The following is an 18,492-nucleotide window of genomic DNA, read 5'->3' on the forward strand; positions in this document are numbered from 1 at the left end:
GCTTGCAGGGTTGGTCTTGTCTGGGGGCTAGGCACTTGATCAGCAAACAGTTCCCTACACTGGTATAAAACTTTCCATAAACTGTAAAAGTGGCTCACTGTGCTTAAACTACTGGTACAAATAACGTGGTTAGTGATGACCACCTCCTTCCTCTTGGGAGTGTGGGATTTTGGTACAGTAGACAGAGGGAGCCCAAAGAGAAACCCTGGACTCCTGGTTCAGGGAGTTTCCTGGGCAGATCGTACTTTATGTGTATTGTTATAACTGGTTGCTCTGGGAATTAAGAGCCTCCCGTGTGACTGCACTCACAGAGGACTCTGGAAGCTTGCCTGGTTTCTTCCAGACTTCTCTCCAGGAACCTTTTCCCTTTGTTAATTTTGCTCTGTATCTTTTTATCGTAATAAGGCACAGCCACAATATAATCATATGCTGAGTCCTGTAAGCTCCCCTAGTGAATGACTGAACCTGGAGTGGTCTCAGGACCCTGTCAAATGCCTGCCTACAAGGTGGAGCCTAACCACCCTCCCTACCCAACTTGAGAGTGGACTAGACTTACTGACTTGCTTCCAAAAAGTAGAACAGAGAAAGGGGAAAACACTTCCCTTCACAGTGGAGAAATCTAGCAAATGTTACCTCATCCAAGCAGTGGAGATGCACATGAGTGGAATCGTGTCACCAGCTTGTACCCGATGTGATATGATGAGGAGGGTACTTCGCCTAAGGAGTTTTCCTCCTCACAACCCATGAGCCCAGTCTAATTATGAGAAAAATATCAGAGAAACCTAGAATAGGAGGCATTCTAGAGGACACCTGGCCAGCACTCAAGACTGCTGAGGTCAAGAAAAACAAGGAAAGACTGAGAAACTGTCACAGACCAAAGACAACTAGGGAGACATGATAATTAAATGGAAGGTGGTGCCCTGGGTTCAGTTCTGAAACACAAAGACTGTAATGGAAAAACCAGTGAAATCTAAATAAAGTCTGGTGTTTCATTAATAGTAATGTGGCAGTGCCAGTTTCTTAGGTTTTACAAATGTGGCACAGTAATGTAAGGCATTAATAACAGGAGAAATTGGGTAAGGGGTATATAGAACTCTCCATACTATCTCTGCAATTTTTCTGTAAATCCAAAATTAATACAAAACAAGAAGTTCATTAAGAAAAGGAGAAGGTACAAAAATCACCATAACAAAATGCAAGCCAGGAGTGGTGGTGCATACCTGTAATCCTAGTTTGGGAAGCTGAGGCAGGAAGACTGCTGAGAGTCTGAGGACAAACCTGGCTACAGAGTAAGTTTTAAGACCAGCCTGAACTACACAGTGAGACCCTGACTCAAAAACAAAACAAAACAGGGCTGGGGATTTAGCTCAGTAGTCTCGCCGCCTGCCTCGGAGTTTGAACCCCAGTACAAAAAAAAAAAAAAAAAAAAAACCAAGAAAAGAAAGGGAATAAATTTAATTGTGAAAAAATAGTAAGTTAGTTATGTTACTGAGGTTTTTGTTTTGGGCCATTCAATGAAGCGGCTGTGGCCAGTTTCTTTTCATAATTTTTCCATAACAAAAAATTAAAAACTTATACAAAGTTGAGAAAAATACAATGGATCCCCATGTATTCATCACTAAGCTCAACAATTCTCTACTCATGACTGATTTTGTTCCCTATATAAACATCCCACTCATCTCTCTTAGATTATTTTCAGGCAAACTGTAATTTCACTGTAACTATTTCAACATGTCCTTACAAGATAAAGCTTACTCTTAGACTCTTCCTTTCCCTCTTATATACATAGTCAACAATGATTCTGTAAAATCACTAAGTATCAAGGTAAGAAAAATAAATATCAAAGTAGTATTTCCATTTCTTCAAATGTCTTGTTTTTAAACCGGACTGAGCCAAAATCTAAGGAAGATTCACACACTGAAACTGGTTATTATGTTTAAGTCCTTTTTAGTCCTCAGATTTCTCCTGTCATATCTTTTCCTTGCAATTTGTAAAATAAAGTGAGTTACTTGTTCTGAACAGTTCCTCACAGTTTTTTGTTTTTTGTTTTTGGGTACCGGGGATCGAACTCCAGTCCTTGCGCTTGCGAGGCAGGCACCGGAACCACTGAGCTAAATTCCCAGCCCCTCCTCACAGTTTTTAATGAACGAATCCCTGTGGTATAATTTAACGCACTTCTTTTCCTTTTTTGTAAATAAGTAGTCAGAATTTGAGTCTTGATCAGATTAGGGATTTTGTTTTGTTTCGTGTTTGCACAAAACTTTCAGAGGTGGGTTATGCATGCTCCACAGGCTGTCGGGAGTAGGCTGTCTTCATTTAGCAGGGACACTTCTATCAAAGAGAAACTGCCCCTATATGAGGAATGTTCATGTATAAAAGACAAAGAAAACACTTGATTTTTGTCCTTTATTTACCAATTTTAAAATAATGAGTTGGTTCACTAGTATTCTCTACGGGTGATCAGAAGAACTTTTGTGTGGTTATACACACCCTGATGGCTCACAGATATGAGGCTTTCCACCCGCGACAGCATGGCTCCTCACTGTACAGGCTGGCCCTGCTGTGCCTGGTGGGAGCCCTCCATGCCAGCTCAGCTGTTTGCTATGACCCAAGGCCCAAGCCATCCTGTGCTTCTCGAGCGAGCAGACCAAGAAATACAGCTGGACTAGGAAATGGAATTCAGAGACTGAGCGTGAGTTACTCACTGCCACTCTTGGCCATCATTTCTAATCTTCCACTAGGCCAGGCTAGGAAATGTGTGTGCCGCTTCTTTTTTTTAATGAAAAGATATACTGTGAGATCAAACTAATAGTCAAATGTAGATTCAGTAGGATTGAATTTTAAATTACCTTCATTTGTTTCTTTCCATTTTTCAAAACATCAGCACAATTATGCATTTACTTTATCATTGATTCAATCAAATAAAATATCAATACTAACAACAGCAAAATGATTACTGAAAACAGTTTAAGGTGTTTTTTTGAAATCTTTTTATTTTGAAGGTATCTTATCCTAGAAATGTAGTCCAATCAGTTTCAACATTACTCACAATGATTTCTGAGTAACAATGTTAACATCCAGAAACAGATTTGCTTCTTTGTATTTTACTTTACTTTTAAGGACTGCTTCTTAAAACTTAATTTTGTTTTAAGTTATGTAAAATAGATCCATGGCTCTAATTCTATCCGTAAAATGTATTCAAAGAAATCTCGCCTCTGTCCCTATCATTTGCACCCAATTCCCTCTGTCATGTTCTCTTGAGGTAATTACTTTAAATGTACCCAATCACTGTTTTAAGTATAAGCATATACATCTGCTTACATACGTGTGCACTATGCATACATACATGTATATGTAAGAGTATACACATATATACATATTAGGGTATCAGATGTATACATGTAAATGCATTCATTCTCAAGCAGAACCTGACATATAAACATTTTTTCTACCACTTTATGAGTCAAATTAATAACCACACACATGTAATAAGTATAAGTTTCATGTGAGTATGTGGTCTATTTGTTCTCTTTGGTACACTTCTGAGAGATATAGATGCTCCTCAACTTATGATGGGCTTTTATTCTGATAAACTCATAGTAAGTTAAAAATTATCATTTACGATACCTAGCTTATAGAACATCCCAGCTTAGCAGCACAGCACACTGCGGAGCACTGGCAGCCGAGAGGGGCTGTGGCTTCCTGTGCTCCCAGCATGACAAGAGGACCAGCCTACATGTCAGCAGCCCAGGCAAACATCCAAATTCAACACAGTCAAAGGATGGATTCTGCTAACTGTGTATTGCTTTTATGGTGTTACGAAGGTGAAAAATCCTAAACTGAACCATTTTGAGTTGGAGACTGTATTTTTAAAAGTTGGAATTTTTGTTCTTACAGTTATGTTTATACTAACACTTTACATAATAGCCTTGTACATAATGCCACCACATTTTTGGTCACTGTTTGTTTCCTACTAAAAGGAATATTAATATTAGGTGACCTTTTCTTTCTCTAGCCTTTTTCCTATCCCTGAGGATCTGATTGGAAACTATGTCCTTTCATTTTCACTTAATATTTATGAGGCAACTAGTGAGGGCATCCTACTTTTGTGACAGTTACATTACATCTCCTTCCACTTCCTCAGTTATACCTTCACTGTCAGGTCACAGGGCCACTACATGTCACATTGTCTCTCTTGTACACTCTTCAGTGTTAATCCTACAACTAAACACATGTTGTCACTCTTGTTAGGAAGAAGTCTTTCCAATCACTTTGGCTGTCTGAAACCCATTTAGTGGAATAACAGATTTCTCAGGAAATGCTGGGTAAACAACGGGGCCAGTCCTTACATGGCCTAGATAGTGTATGCCTGTCTGGCGGTCCCGTATCTAACGGTTACTTTGGGTAGGTAAAAATCCCGTGTTACCTCACTATCTTCTAGCACAACACAAATAAACCTGTTAACCGTTGCATTTTCTTCCTCTTATAAAGCGCTTAGCCATTTTATCTGGATGCCCAAAGGATTTCTTTTTTTAGTATATGTGCTGCCGAAGCGAGCACAATTTCTTTTTTAACTATAAAGTACTGTACAATGTTTTTTTGCAAAATGTCTCAGCATTGGCTATTCTGGGTCTACCCAGAAGGTAATACGTCCTTCAGTAATTCCAGTAATACTTTTATTTCAGAAAAGTTTTCTTAAATTTTAGGTCTTTTTTTCTGGTACCAGGGATGGAACTCAGGACCTTGTGCTTGTGAGGCAGGCGGCGGCACCACGGAGCTAAATCCCTACTCCAAATTTTAGTTTTTGTATTTGCCCTTCACATTGCTTTGGCTTTCTTCTTTGGGGACTCATGATCACAACTATGTTGGATTAGATATACTTAATTGTCAATAAACATTCTTTCCTCTTAAATCCCTCTCTCTTTAGTACTTGCCTCTTTTTCAACTTTAAAAACTTGCCTATTTTCAATTTCACTTAGGAATTGGCTATTTTGTTTATTCACTCTTGTGTTTAGTTTTCACTTCTAAAATAATTTTTAAAATTTCTTTCTCTTAAATTGTTTCACCTTACCTTTATTTTTTCTATTTATATTTCATACAATAGTTTTTCTAACTTACATCATCCTTTCTTTGGGTCTATAAGTTTCTTATGCTCTCTATGCTCATTTAAAAATATTAGGCCACAGCTTTTTAATCTCTTTTATAGTACAGTATATATGCTGCCAAAGCAAGCACTTTCATCTCTTTTTTATGTGTAGTCATCTCTTTACTTCCTTGGGGGACACTGTTTTGCTCTTTATTCTCTCTAGTGAATTTATACGGACTTTGACTCCTGCTCAATTTTAAGCGGAGTTAGTTTTCCTCTATTTTGAGGGGACGTGAGGTGAAAGCAGCATTGTGAAATTTAGAGTCGTCTCTCCTTTTGCCTCTCCAGGTGCAGGTCTTGTCCTCTCACTCTGTCCAGTGGGCCCCAGGGCTCACTCCCAAGCTGGAGCCTGTGAAGTCCTCTCCAGGTCCTGCTGCTGTTCTCTCACCATCCCTACAAGCGCTCCGAATTCAGCTGGTGGCAATTCTGAGGACTCTAGCACTCAAGGCCTTCTCCTGTCCCTCCACTTCCTTGGGCAGCTGTGATACCACAAAAGCCTTTTATCTTCAGTGACCTGGGCATCTGCTAATTTGAGGACACCTTATCATCTGGTGTTATTATAGACGTTGCTGGTTTTTCTGCCCTAGTTGCTCTGTCTGTTCTCATGACAGATCTGAGAAGGAAAAGCAAAGCAAAACAAAAGCTATGCCACTGCTGCTGCTATCTCCGATGTCACTGGAATTTGGAAAAATCAAGAATAGGGGAGATATTTCATTCCTTGGGATAGACTAATTTCTCTAGTCACATGAAAAAGAATAGTCTGTTAATTCAAGAACAAAAACAAGGGCAGAAAGAGAAGCTCTGCAGCTCCATTCAAGGAAAAGTTCTTATTCTGAGGTCCACAGATAGCCTTTGGGGTTCCAGGATCCCCTTGAAATTGCAGTCAAATTGAGCATATGCATCCTTTATGTATTTTCCGGGGGGAAATTCTCAAAGGAACACATGAGCTACTAAAGTGGAGAATGACTTAAAGGGTTATTCTAGCAGGCAAACTGGTAATTACAAGTCACAGCAAGTGAGTTAGCAGCCACACCTCTCAGCCCATTAATGACAAGAATTAATTTAAAGAGCAAAGATGTGCGACAGTGTTACAAGAGACAAGGTGTTAGAGACAGTCTCTTCCCTTAAATTTACCATCTGGCATGTGCTCGTTTTTATGCTGATATATCTGACTGAGGGGGACTGTTAATACCCATCACAAAAGGAAGAATATAAACTAACATTTGTTTATTTATATTTGTACATTATTTCTGGGATGAAAATTTTCAGAACAAAGCTTTGTACTAATGAAGCTTAGATTCTGATGTGTAATACTCTATAAAATTATACATATGGATAATTTCTCCTGAGGTGAAATTAGTAACAAGTACTCATGTAATATGCTTAAAATGTTTGGCACCAAACACTTAAAATGTTAGCAATTATTAATAATACTGCTAGTTACTATAATATACTAAAGATGTAACTGATAGTATTAGAGAGGAAATGAGAGGCCGATTATAATTTAAAATTAAAACCGGCCAGTCTCACAAGATTTAAAACCACACTGTATATACATATACTTGTTACCCACTATATGGGACAGTTATTCTAACAGTATGATGTTTTATCTTGACATTTAATAATCTGGCAGTTTCTCTACTAATCTAACTGAAAATGAAAGACCAGGATGTCAAGTGAAATTCTAGTTTGTGCCGCCTTTTAAAGAATTTTCTCTTGATCAACTTAACCCACAGTTGAACTCATTACAATCTCTCCCAACTCCTATATTTACTGTACTTAGTTAACACTTTTTTTGGTCTCTAATTTTAACCAACTTTTTCTTTATTTTTTTCTAATACCTATTTTTCTCAGCTCAAACATTACCCCTTCTATGAAAATTTCTGCCAAGCTCTGTAAGATGTAGCTTCCCCCTCCTTATTCTCAAGTATTTTGTGCCTATTTTATCATAATAATTACAGCAATATGATTATTTATATGTGTTTCTTCTGATAAACTTTGTAAGTTTGTAATTGCAAACTTTCTGGTGATAGGAATTGTTTCTTACGTATTTTTACATATCTCTTGGGAACAATACTTCTGTATCCATTGTCTTCTTTCTTGCTATTGAGAGCCGAATTTTTTTTTTTGGTACTGGGGATCGAACTTGGGACCTTGCGCTTGCGAGGCAGGCGCCGGAACCACTGAGCTAAATCCCCGGCCCAAGAGCTGAACTTTATCTGGAGTAGTACAAGCCCTTAACAGAGACTGCAAGCTGTTTCCCACTCGCCTTCCCCTTCACTGTGTAAAATGCAGATATAACAACTGGAGAGCCCACAGCTCCTTCCAAGCAGGAGGGCAATATGCCGGGCAGAGAGATGGTAAAGCTGGAAGAAAAGGCTGACAGGGAAGAGCCACAGTACCAGTCCCAGGCTAAGTCTGGTTTCTGGGTCCGATGCAGGAAAAATAAAGCTTTGTAAAAGTTCCAGGTGTCTGTTATTACTAACTGAATTCATTCCTACTGACTGTACCTGGGTATTCAATAACTATTCAATAAAGCACTGAATGAAGTTCGGTATAAATTACATATGGAACTGTACAGGACTATCTACCAGCGTTTTATAAATACTTGTTGACTAACATGTCTCTCCTCTGCTCCACCTAAGAAAGGCCATGACATCGACTCTTGGCTAGAAAACAAAGGACACAGAGGACAAAGCCTCTACTCACTGATGCTACATCACGGATACCACTGAAGGACCCTACCCTGAAGGATAGATTCCTTCTGAATCTCTGTTTATAGCATTCATTGGAATTAAGGAAAAACTATAAAGTCAGGAGAAAAATTAGCAGGTGCAAGGCCCTGGGTTCAGTCCCCAGCACAACAAAACAAGAAAATAAAGAGAAAGACTGTCAACTGTCCTTAAATACTCATGAAAACAAAAAGCTTAAAACATCCTAACAGTACTTCAGTAACTTAAGAAATGCTGCCACCATGTGGCACTTCTCTCTTCTTTGACAAAATTTTATAAAGAAAAGGATAACTGTTGCTATATACATTAAATCTTTTAAGTGCATAAACTATTTCAGTTTTAAATACTAGCCAGTTTTTCTTAACATGAACTACGTTTAAACAGCACAGAGATGAAACTTCCAGGAGGTACTGATGGCTCTGCTCCACTGCCCTTCCCAGTCCAGCCAGGCCACTGTGGGCAGAACACTTTCATGAAAAAAGGATATTAGGGTCTAGGCCAACACAGACAAGAAGTGTAAACAATGCAGATATACATGGTGTGATCAAAAACTACAGTCAACATTTCAAGAAAAATTTTTAAAATGTATTACAGTAAAAGACACATTGCTATTAATCCCCCCTCAAAATAGTCCTCTTGCTTTGAACACACCTATCCCATCTTTCTTGCCACTTTGGAAGCAGCTGTGGAAGCCTCTTTAATGGCTGTTGTGGCTGCCTGCATGTCCTGAATTGATGAAAAGCATTTATGGCAATTTCTGTCAAACCAAAGCATTACTGGGCCGGGGATTTAGCTCAGTGGTTCCAGCACCTGCCTCACAAGCGCAGGGTCCCGAGTTCAATCCCTGGTACCAAAAAATAAATAAATAAAAGCATTACTGTGTCCTCACTCACCTTATTAAATGGATCTGCCATTGTTCCACTTCTAGTTACTCCTCAGACTCAAAATGACCATGAAAGGTAATGTTGTGAATGAGTTCAGGACATTGACACAGCTACAACAGTGAAACTAAAGATACGAAAGAGGACTTCCAGGACTTCTTCAGAAAGTGGCAAGACGATGGAATCAGTGTGTTCAAAGCAAGGAGAACTACTTTGAGAAAAATTAATGGCAATGCGTCTTCTACTGTAATAAATTTAAAACAAATTTTTAACATTTTTTTATGTTTTTATCATACCACATATATTCAAACATGTTATCGCTAAAATGCCTTCAGCTTTTCTCCTGCCTGGAGAAGAAATGTTACAGGATGACATGTGGACAAGGGAGCTGAGTCTGATGTGTAGGAAAATTCCTGTGCTATACTAAATCCTCAGAAAGACCAACTAGGGAGGCCACCATGTGAAAGGATCAAATGATTTTCAAGAAACGCAACTGACAAGGTATTGCTGAGCCATTCAAAGACCATCCTTCAACGATAGGGACCCTTCTTCAACGCAATAGAATGGGTGTGTCTGTCTCAGTTACTGATGTAGCTTCAGTTCCTGACACTATGCCTTACACAAACATTCATGCCTTACATGCTCAACATAGTTTGACTCTATATAATAAGCTTGTATCTATCATACCCACCCAATGTGAAAATTTTATTATTTAGTAAACATTTTCTAAGATAATGCTTATGTCATTTATCTAGGTAATTCCTATTTTCCCTAGAGATATTAAAAACTAAACGTAAATGCATTTAAATTTTTGGTATTCTGAATTAATATTTTTATGTTATCATCTTTCCCTTAACAGAAACATCGAACACTGTATAACATAGATTTTTTAAAAATGGTAATTTAATCCTCAAATAAACTCAAAAACTGTACATTATACATTATTGTTCTCATTTTAATGAGGACACTGAGCCTTGTAAACCAGGTGGCCACAAGTAGTCCGAGGAGTGCCAAGATCTGAACACAGATTCCTACCCTTCCATACCACCTCCGCTCCAGAAAGATCTTGCAGGGCTTAGCAGTGCAGAATCCAGGTAATTTTCTCTCAGACACATGCCCACTTTTTCTTGGCATGTTCTCATCCAGTTAAAAGAGGTGTCGGCTTCAGTAGGAAGCCATCTTGAATACAGCGTTCAAAAACTCCACTTTTTCATTTCCATTAAGGATTCAGTCTCATGTGCACAGCCCTTTTACACGTGTACTTTCAGTTCCATCTACACTATTTAAAGAATACTACTAATCAGCTATTTGACGTTCTACTTACTGCTTCCCATCTCTGAGCGCAGTCTCTATGAAGTGGAGGAACCTGATTACAGAACCCATCTTAATTCCAAAATTCTAATGCTTCTTTTAATATAAATTAAAGCATTAGAGGTATATTTATAAATGTTGTTTTAATAAACGCTATTGGGTATTTCAAGTTGACCAGGCTAACAAAAAAGATGACTCATGAAAAATGGCACGAGATGTCAGAAAACCCAAGTTTTAATCCACAATCTGTTCTTCTGAATCACATGAAACACCTTCAAGGTGGCAGCCACTGTTTCAGGCATTCTGAATACAAACGAGAATATTAAAGACAAGTCCTTATTTTCCTGTCCCTGTATTCTAGCAGTGAAAGACAGGCAACAAACAAGTAAATAACAAGAACAGTATAGGCAGTTACGAAGGCTTATGGCAGGCAGAATTCTAAATGGTCCCTAAAATCTCCACCCCTAATGCACATACATCTTCCCAGCTAATTCAATAAAATTCTAGTCTAAGTGTCGCTGTGAAGGGATTCTATAGATGCAATTAAGATCTCAAATCAGGTGGCTTTAACTTTTTTTTTTTTGAGTCAGGGTCTCGCTGTGTAGTTCAGGCTGGCTTTGAACTCACTATGTAGCCCAGGCTTGTCTCGAAATCACAGCAGTTCTCCTAACTCAGCCGCCCAAGTGCTGGGATTACAGGTGCGCACTACCATACTTGGCTTCAGGTGACTTTAAGAAAGGGAAATGATCTTCAGTGGGCCTGACTTGTAGGTGAGGTGAGTCTTTAACAGAGACTGGGCTCTTCCGGATCAGAGAGATATGAAGCATGAGAGAAATTCCAAGCAAGGGTGACTTCCCATTTCTGGCTTTGCACGTGGAAAGGGCCAGGCAGGAAGGATTGTGCATGTCCTCTGGGAGCTGAAAGTGACCCTCACAGTAAGGAACTGAGTCCTTCCACAATCATGTGAGCTCTGAAGAGGACCCTGTATTCCTAATGAGAATGACCAATACCTTGATTTTAGCTTTCTGAGACACTGGGCCGAGGTCCTAGCCACTGTGTGCCTAGACGTCTGACTACAGAACTAATAAATGGGTATTGTTTCAAGCTATTAAGTTTATGGTAATTGGTTACATGGTATTAGAAAACAAATATGGTGCTGTACAGAGCATCAGAGACAGTGATGTGATAGTGTCATGGTGACTGCTCTGAATTAAAGGATCAGAGGTGGTATTTAACCTGCTATCTAAACATAAAAGATTGAGCCATGAAAAAAATGGGGAGAAGGAACATTTTATAAAGAAGAGATGGCTGAGGCAGGGATAACTGTGATGTGATAAAGACAAAGGAAGTACAGGTGAAGCACAGTAAGTGCAAAGCTGTGTGCAATAAATACGAAAGACATAAGAAGCCAGTGATCCTCCTGGACTTCAGTTAAGGGGCTGGATCATACGCTAAGCATGAAGAGAAGTCATGAAAGTAGGGGGCTCGGTGGCTGTGTGGTATGATCAGACATACAGGTCACTTGGCGAAATATGGGAAATATTTCACAGAGATCAGGGTAAACCCAGAGCCCCTGTGGGCATCCAGGGGACAGCGGCAGTGAGCTGGCTGAAGTAGGGGTAACGACAAAGGGATAAGCACAAAGGATTAGTATGCTGCAGGGTATGCTTGCTGGTAGTGTGATTGTTAGCATGCAGGAAAAGCAGAGTCCACTGTTCCCACATTTAAGAACAACTAGGCTCAGTGGGAGAACACTTGCCTAGCACGCTCCAAGCCCTAGGGTCAATGCCCAGTACTGAAAAATCCTCTAGGGGCTAAAGCCTTATTTTCACAACACAGTATAAAGGACCATAGGAAGTTTGTACAGAAATTTCCACTTTATTCTCACTAAGGAATTGTAATAATCCTTTTTTGGAATGTAAAGAATAGTCTCTGGATAATTCCCTGTGCGTCCTCTATTATTTTATCCCACAATAATGATGCCAATGATGCAAAACAGCTAAGTTATCCCTGGGTACCACTGGGTATTCTAAGATAATGTGCCCCATCATGTACACATACTCACATCTTTAATCTTCAGTCTTGTAAAGTATCAGGCAGTTTTTCAGTTATTCAGTCTGTTGAACCCAGAAACAGGTCCAATACTACAGTTCTACTATCTTGTGTGGTCTATCGCATGGGATTCTTGTAGTTTTAAAGGTTTAGTAAAAGGTTCTCTGCTTTCGGCACATTTGGACATCCTGCTTGGTCAAAATCTCATCTGAAAATAGAACCTCAGCCTACACAGAATCATCAAATTGTGCAACAGCATTTATCATCCACCTAATGGTAGCTTGAGGGGTTGTGATTTAATGCACGATGAATTGATTATACATGAAACAGGATGTCACGTGGCTGGAACAGCATGCAAGGTAAAGAGTGGCAGGTGGTAAAGCTAACAAGGAAGGGGCAAGTATCAGAAGGATACTCGGGCTTTATCCTATACCTGGCAAATACCATCAAAGGATTTTAAAAGTGAAATAATATTTGATCACTGGCAGCAGGGTGAAAACTGGATCTAACTCAGTTGATAAAGCAGGTACACCAGTCAGAAAGAATGAAATTCTGAAATGAGGTAACATCTAGAAACCTTGGGCACTGAACATGGGCCTGAAAGGGGGCTGGAATTGGCAACTGAGGATTTTTTTCAAGTTTCAACCTGAGTGTCCGAGTGAGTGGTGGTGATTCCTCCAGTGAGAAATACATACAGAAAATTGGTCTGGGAAACTTGGGCCCATTGATCCCTAAAATTCTTTCACTATATTTCATTTCATAGACTAAAAAATTATGATCAACACACATTAAACACCCTAGAGCAGGCACCAGAATATGAACCCAAGTCTCCTGCTGTCTGGTCTCACACTCATCCTATTAAAAATAAGTATTTTAATCTTTTCATAACTTTTATTTTATATATTCTATAAAAATGCATGAAGTGAAATCAGATTTTTAAACTAGAGAATTTCCTTTCTGAGTATTATCACATTAACACGGCAGTAATTTTACAAGTAAGTTTTAGGTACTTACTTCAAATTCTTTTACAAAGTAATGCGTTTCACCTTGAATAACTGGTCTGTGATCCAAAAGCCTTGACTGAATCTCTCCAAGATCTATAAAGATAAAATGAATTCAGAATTAACCCATGCTAAGTGGCATAATCTAGAGATTTTGTTTTGCTTCTTGTTCCTCATGAATAGAGGAAGATAGGTTAAATTCAGTTTAGACCATGGATTAGGAGACTAGTAGGTATATAAATAAGTACTACTTTTGAGGTCAATTTGGCAATATCTAATAAAACTAAAGATATACCAATACATACCCACATTTTCATGCCTAGATATATAACCTAGAAAAAACTGCACAAATGACTAAGGCATTTATAAATTTTTACTAAACATAAATGCAATATCAAAAGAAAAACTGAAAAAACCTTAAATACATTCATACAGTGGGGTACTATAAATTAGCAAGTAAAAATGAACACATCATGGGAGGCTGAGGCAGGAAGACTGCAAGTTAGAGCCTAGCCTGGACAACTTGACAACTTCGAGAGATTCCGTGTCAAAACAAAAAACAAAAGGGTTGGGGATGTAGCTCAATGTGAAGGCTCTAATTTCAATTCCCAGTATCTTACAAATAAAACAAAACAAAATATATCAGAGTTACACTTGTAAGCATAGGTAAAAAACTCATAACACTGAACAACAAAAAAAGGAAGTTTCAGAAGGATTAAAGCCATTTACACAAACTTTAAAGACATGCAAAATGACACTTCCTCTTAGAATGACACAGAAGCAATGAAAAAAAAAAGAACTGCGGGAGTCCTGGCTGTGGCAGCACACACCTGTATCCCAGGGCTCAAGAAGCTGAGGGAGGAGGATCTAAAATATAGCACTGAATTATCTTTTTTCTTTTTTTTTTCTGGAGACAGGATTTTGCTAAATGTAGCCCAGGTTGACCTTGAACTCAAAGCAATCCTCCTGCCTCAGCCTCCCCAGTGTTGGAATTACAGGCATGTGCCACCATGCCCAGCTGAATTATCTTTTTTTTTTAAATTACTACTTCAAAATTTAAAACCTTTGTACATCAAAGGACACAACAGAATAAAAAGTAACCCATGGAGAAGATGGGTGGAAACTACTTTTCAAGGGGGGTTAGGACTCAGAATATATAAAGATCTACAACTCAACAATCAAACAGAAACTCTAATTTTAAAAAGATGAACAAAGGAAATAAACACATCTCTAAAGAAGAGACATAAATGGTCAATAAGTACATGAAAAGGTGCTTAATTTCGCTAACACTGGGGAAATTCAAATCAAAGCCCAATGAGATGACACCTCACCCAGTAGGACGGCTACTACTATCAAAGACAGAAAATAACAAATGTTGGGGAGGATGTGGAGAAACGGGAACCCTTGGACTGCTGGTAGGAATGTAAAATGGTATAGCCAGTAGGACAATTCCTCAAAAAATTAAAAAGGATTACCATATGATCCAGCAATGTTGCTTTTGGGCATATGTATATCCCTGAGTACTGACAACAGGGCCTCGAAAAAGATATTTGTACATTCAGGTCCACATCAGTATTATTCACAATGGCTAAAGGTTGGGAGCTGCTGCAGTGTCCACAAACAGATGAACCGACAAGGTGTGGTATAGGCATACAATGGATTACTATATCCAGTCTTTAAAACGATGGGTCTTCTAACATGCTACTACATGGATGCACACTAAGGATATTATAAGTTAAAAACGCCAGTCACAAACGGGGAGAGACCATGATTAGATTCGCAGAAGGTAAATTTACAGATAGAAATAGGACGGTGGTTGCGGGGGGCGGGGACAGCAGGGAATGGGGAGTTATTTTTATAGATCCCAACTTTCAGTTTTGCAAAATGAAAAGCTTTCTGCGGATAGACAGAGGTAACGACTGCACAATGTGAATGTACCTAAAGCTACTGAATTGTACACTTCAAAATAGTTAAGATGATGTATTTCGTTGTTTGATCACAACTGTAAAACAATTTAAAGTAATGCTGCACTAAGATTGCATAGATAATTCTAATTTAGCCCTGATACCCATGCAACAGTGCCCCAATCCTAATGAGACTAGAGACAACCTGAAATATAAAGTCTAAACAGCCACAGCCCGTGCTGGGGCTGCCTACAACTCTGAGAAGCTAAGGCTAAAATGAAGGAGCAGCAACCAACGTCCGTCTACCTCCTTGGCTAGTTCTGAAGGCCTCTAAAATCGTACAGAAAGATGGTGGGACCGAACTGGGTGAAAGGCAAAGAAATCACTAGCATCTGACCGGCAAAGACCTTCCCGCAGGAAGCCGCAGCGGACCTCGAGGGCGCGACGGAAGCCGGCGGCGGGCAGCTCCGGGGCGGGAACCGGGCGGGAACCGGGCGGGACCCACGGGCTGGACCGGGACCCACCCACCCCCGCCCCGCCCGACGCGCGCGCGCCCGCCCGACGCGGGGTCGACCCGGGTCAGAGGGAGCCGCCTGGGAAGCGTGCTACCGTGAGGTCCACCAGGGACGACAGCCCCGCACTCCGTACCCCTGATAATGAGGTGCGCTGCGCTCGCAGTCCCCAGCGAGTCCCTCTTCTTGACGCCGCTGCCAGCCGTGGCGGCCTCACAACCCACATGAGCCTCGGTCCCTCCGCCACTCATCCCGGCAGGCTCCGCCCACCCGCGCTCTCGCTGCTTCTGCGCAAAACTGGGCGGCCCGCGTTTAGCGTGCCTCCGGGCTTTTGCGTCATCATAGGGCGTCGGAGAAGTTGAGTCAACTCAGTGGACAGTTCCGGAAGGGCCGCTGGGGTGCAGCGGGGGGATGAGAACAGACAGTAGCCGGTGCCGCCATGCTGGATGAGGGCAGATTCTCCCGGAATAGAGGGTGCTTGAAAGTTAAGAACGGAGCTCGTTATTCCTTGTTTCCCCCCAAATAAGACCTGGCTGGAAGATAATTAGCCTTGAAAACTAGAGATCAAAAATGCCAGTCCCAATCAGCGTGTCCTCGCCTCACCTGCGTTCCAGAGTGGCCACTGAGGGAGAGACTAGTGATAGCAGGTAACGCGAGGATAGGCTGACTGGGGCTGGCATTTTTGATTTCTAGTTTTTAAGGCTGATTATTTTCCAGCCAGGTCTTATTTTCAGGGAAATAAGGTTCCTCGCCAAACTTGTGGTTTTAGAGAGGCTGGGGGAAAGGGGGAGTACAGTTGCGGAATAGTGTAATAGTGTAAACATTAACACCTACCACCAATATTTTACAAAGCATTTGACATGTCACATTTGGTTACAGCAATTGGGGAGGGCGGTTTTATTTTGTTTTGTTTTCTGGTGCTGGGGATTGAACCTAGGGTTTTGTGCATGCTAGGCAAGTGATCTACCACTGACCCACATCCCCAGCCCCTGTAATTTTTAAAAAATGAAGTAACAATGTTAAAGGGTTAAGTAACTCAGGAGTTATTTATCAAACTCACTTGTGTCCAGGTGAAGGAAAAAAAATCTTCCCTGGCTTTTGTATTTTCATCATTTCAACCGTTTGTTATATGTATAAAGTAAAATGCGTGTAATTCTGAAAGGGACTAGTTTGCTAGCTGCTTTGAATTGACGTAGTTTTGAAGAGGCAACCGCAGGGTTGCCACGCATCTCACTGCTGCCTGTTGATAAGCTCCCTAATCTTCATCTTGTCTTCTCAACAAGTCTTAGTGCTTTTCAAAGAACAATGTGCACCTTCCCAGTGGCCCCTTCACCTCCTTTGTTCATCTCGTGGTTCTAAGAAGCATCTTGCATCTCTCCCTTTCTCCTCTCTTCTGAACAGCCCTCATCCTCAAGGGCTTCACAGCCCAGAGCTGAAGAAGGAATATAAATCGTCATTTACAGCACAGGAGCTGTATATGATAGCATTGGGGAAAGACCCTCGCACCTGTGGGCCACCTGGGGCTGAGGAGTCAGGAAAGGCTTCTCAGGCAGGGCCAAAGAGGCCTGAAGTGAGGAGGTGTTTCCCTCGTAGGGTGAGTGAAGAAGTTGGGATTTCCTAGCAGAGGAAGTAATAATCCCCAAATCAAAGAAGCATAAACCAGATGAATTTATAAATAAAATGTAAGCTTTGTTAATTGCAAATAATTGGGTCTGGCTTCCTTTCTAGTGTTTCATTTCCTCAGTTTTATAATCAACCTCTAGAAAGTGTACTTCTTTTTAAAGCCATTTATTCTTCCCACTTCTAGGCATTTCGCTTATTTAAGCCTTCTTTTTTGCTCTGCAAATACGAATTTCCCCTGAGCCTCTCCTTAGTGTCTTTGAACTGCTAAGCAACCTGAGAAGGTTCACCATAGTACAGTAAGGTTGAGTCCTTCTCTTGCATTAATGAGGCTGTTTAAAAACAACAGAAGCTATCTGGGCATGGTGATCCATGTTTGTAATTGTAGCACTCTGGGAGTCAGGATCACAAATTCAAGCCCAGCCCAACCACTTTGGTGACTCAATGAGACCCTGTCTCAAAATTTTAAAAAGGCTGAGATGTAGCTCAGTGTGAAAGGCCTAGGTTCAATCCTCAGTGCAAAAAAAAAAAAAAGATAAAAATGATTCTAGGTTCCACCTCCAGAACTTGCCAGTTGATTGTGTATTGAGTAATAAAAAGAAATTCTGGCTACAGTGGTTCAAACTTCAGAATCATGCAGAACTGGACTCAAATTTTGGCTCTGCCACTAACCTGTCATTACTTTTTTGTAAAATTACAAAACAAAATTTATCTTGTTTATATTGCTGGGTTGTCATGATGATTAAAGAAGAGGATACTTGTAAAGCAGTGTGTACACTGTCTGGGCCATGGTAAATGCCTCCAAAATATTTTTATTATGGTAACCACCTCTACCTCTTTTTAAAGCACTATAAATCCTCCAGTTTTATTCACTATTCAGATATCTTCAACTTCACACTTAAAAATGTATAAATGCCATCACACATCACATACCACATATTTATTAATCATCACATTCATCTGAGGAGCTGAGGGGGATCAGTTCAAGAACCTTCTTGGAAACTAAAATCACGATGCTCAAGTCTCTTATAAAAAACAATGCAATATTTTCATAGAGCTTATGCACATCCTTCTGTAGACTTTATTTATTTATTTTTCCAGTACTGGGGATCAAACCCAAGACCCTGCACTTGCGAGGCAGGCACGGTGCCACTGAGCTAAATCCCTGGCCCCCTCCTGTAGACTTTAAACCATCTCTAGATCACTCACAATACCCGACACAATGTACATGATGTGAAAATACCTATTAGACTCTATTATAAGGAGCAGTGACAAGGAAAGAGGTCTGTACTTGTTCAGTACAGACACAACCACCATAGCTTGAACTATATGG

General features: G+C 40.3%; 1 protein-coding gene across 2 annotated transcripts in view; it reads right to left on the bottom strand.

The window, feature by feature from the left end:
• The window catches only part of Bloc1s5 (biogenesis of lysosomal organelles complex 1 subunit 5), a 33,589-nt gene extending 17,731 nt beyond the window's left edge, over positions 1-15,858 (bottom strand). Inside the window, exons 1-2 of one of the 2 annotated variants that reach the window (XM_087181167.1) lie at positions 15,676-15,858; positions 13,137-13,219 (exon numbers count right to left, since the gene is read on the bottom strand). In XM_087181167.1, the coding sequence (XP_087037293.1) occupies positions 13,137-13,219; positions 15,676-15,790 (198 nt within the window). In that variant the 5' untranslated portion in view covers positions 15,791-15,858. The remainder of the gene's footprint in view (positions 1-13,136; positions 13,220-15,675) is intronic. The other variant, XM_004847719.4, reaches the window with a different exon arrangement.
• Between the last annotated feature and the right edge of the window lie 2,634 nt (positions 15,859-18,492).

The sequence above is a fragment of the Heterocephalus glaber genome, unplaced genomic scaffold, assembly GCF_053883595.1.
Source record: "Heterocephalus glaber isolate CG9 unplaced genomic scaffold, H.glaber_assembly_v1.0 deba00001472, whole genome shotgun sequence".
Taxonomy (NCBI): Eukaryota; Metazoa; Chordata; class Mammalia; order Rodentia; family Bathyergidae; genus Heterocephalus; species Heterocephalus glaber.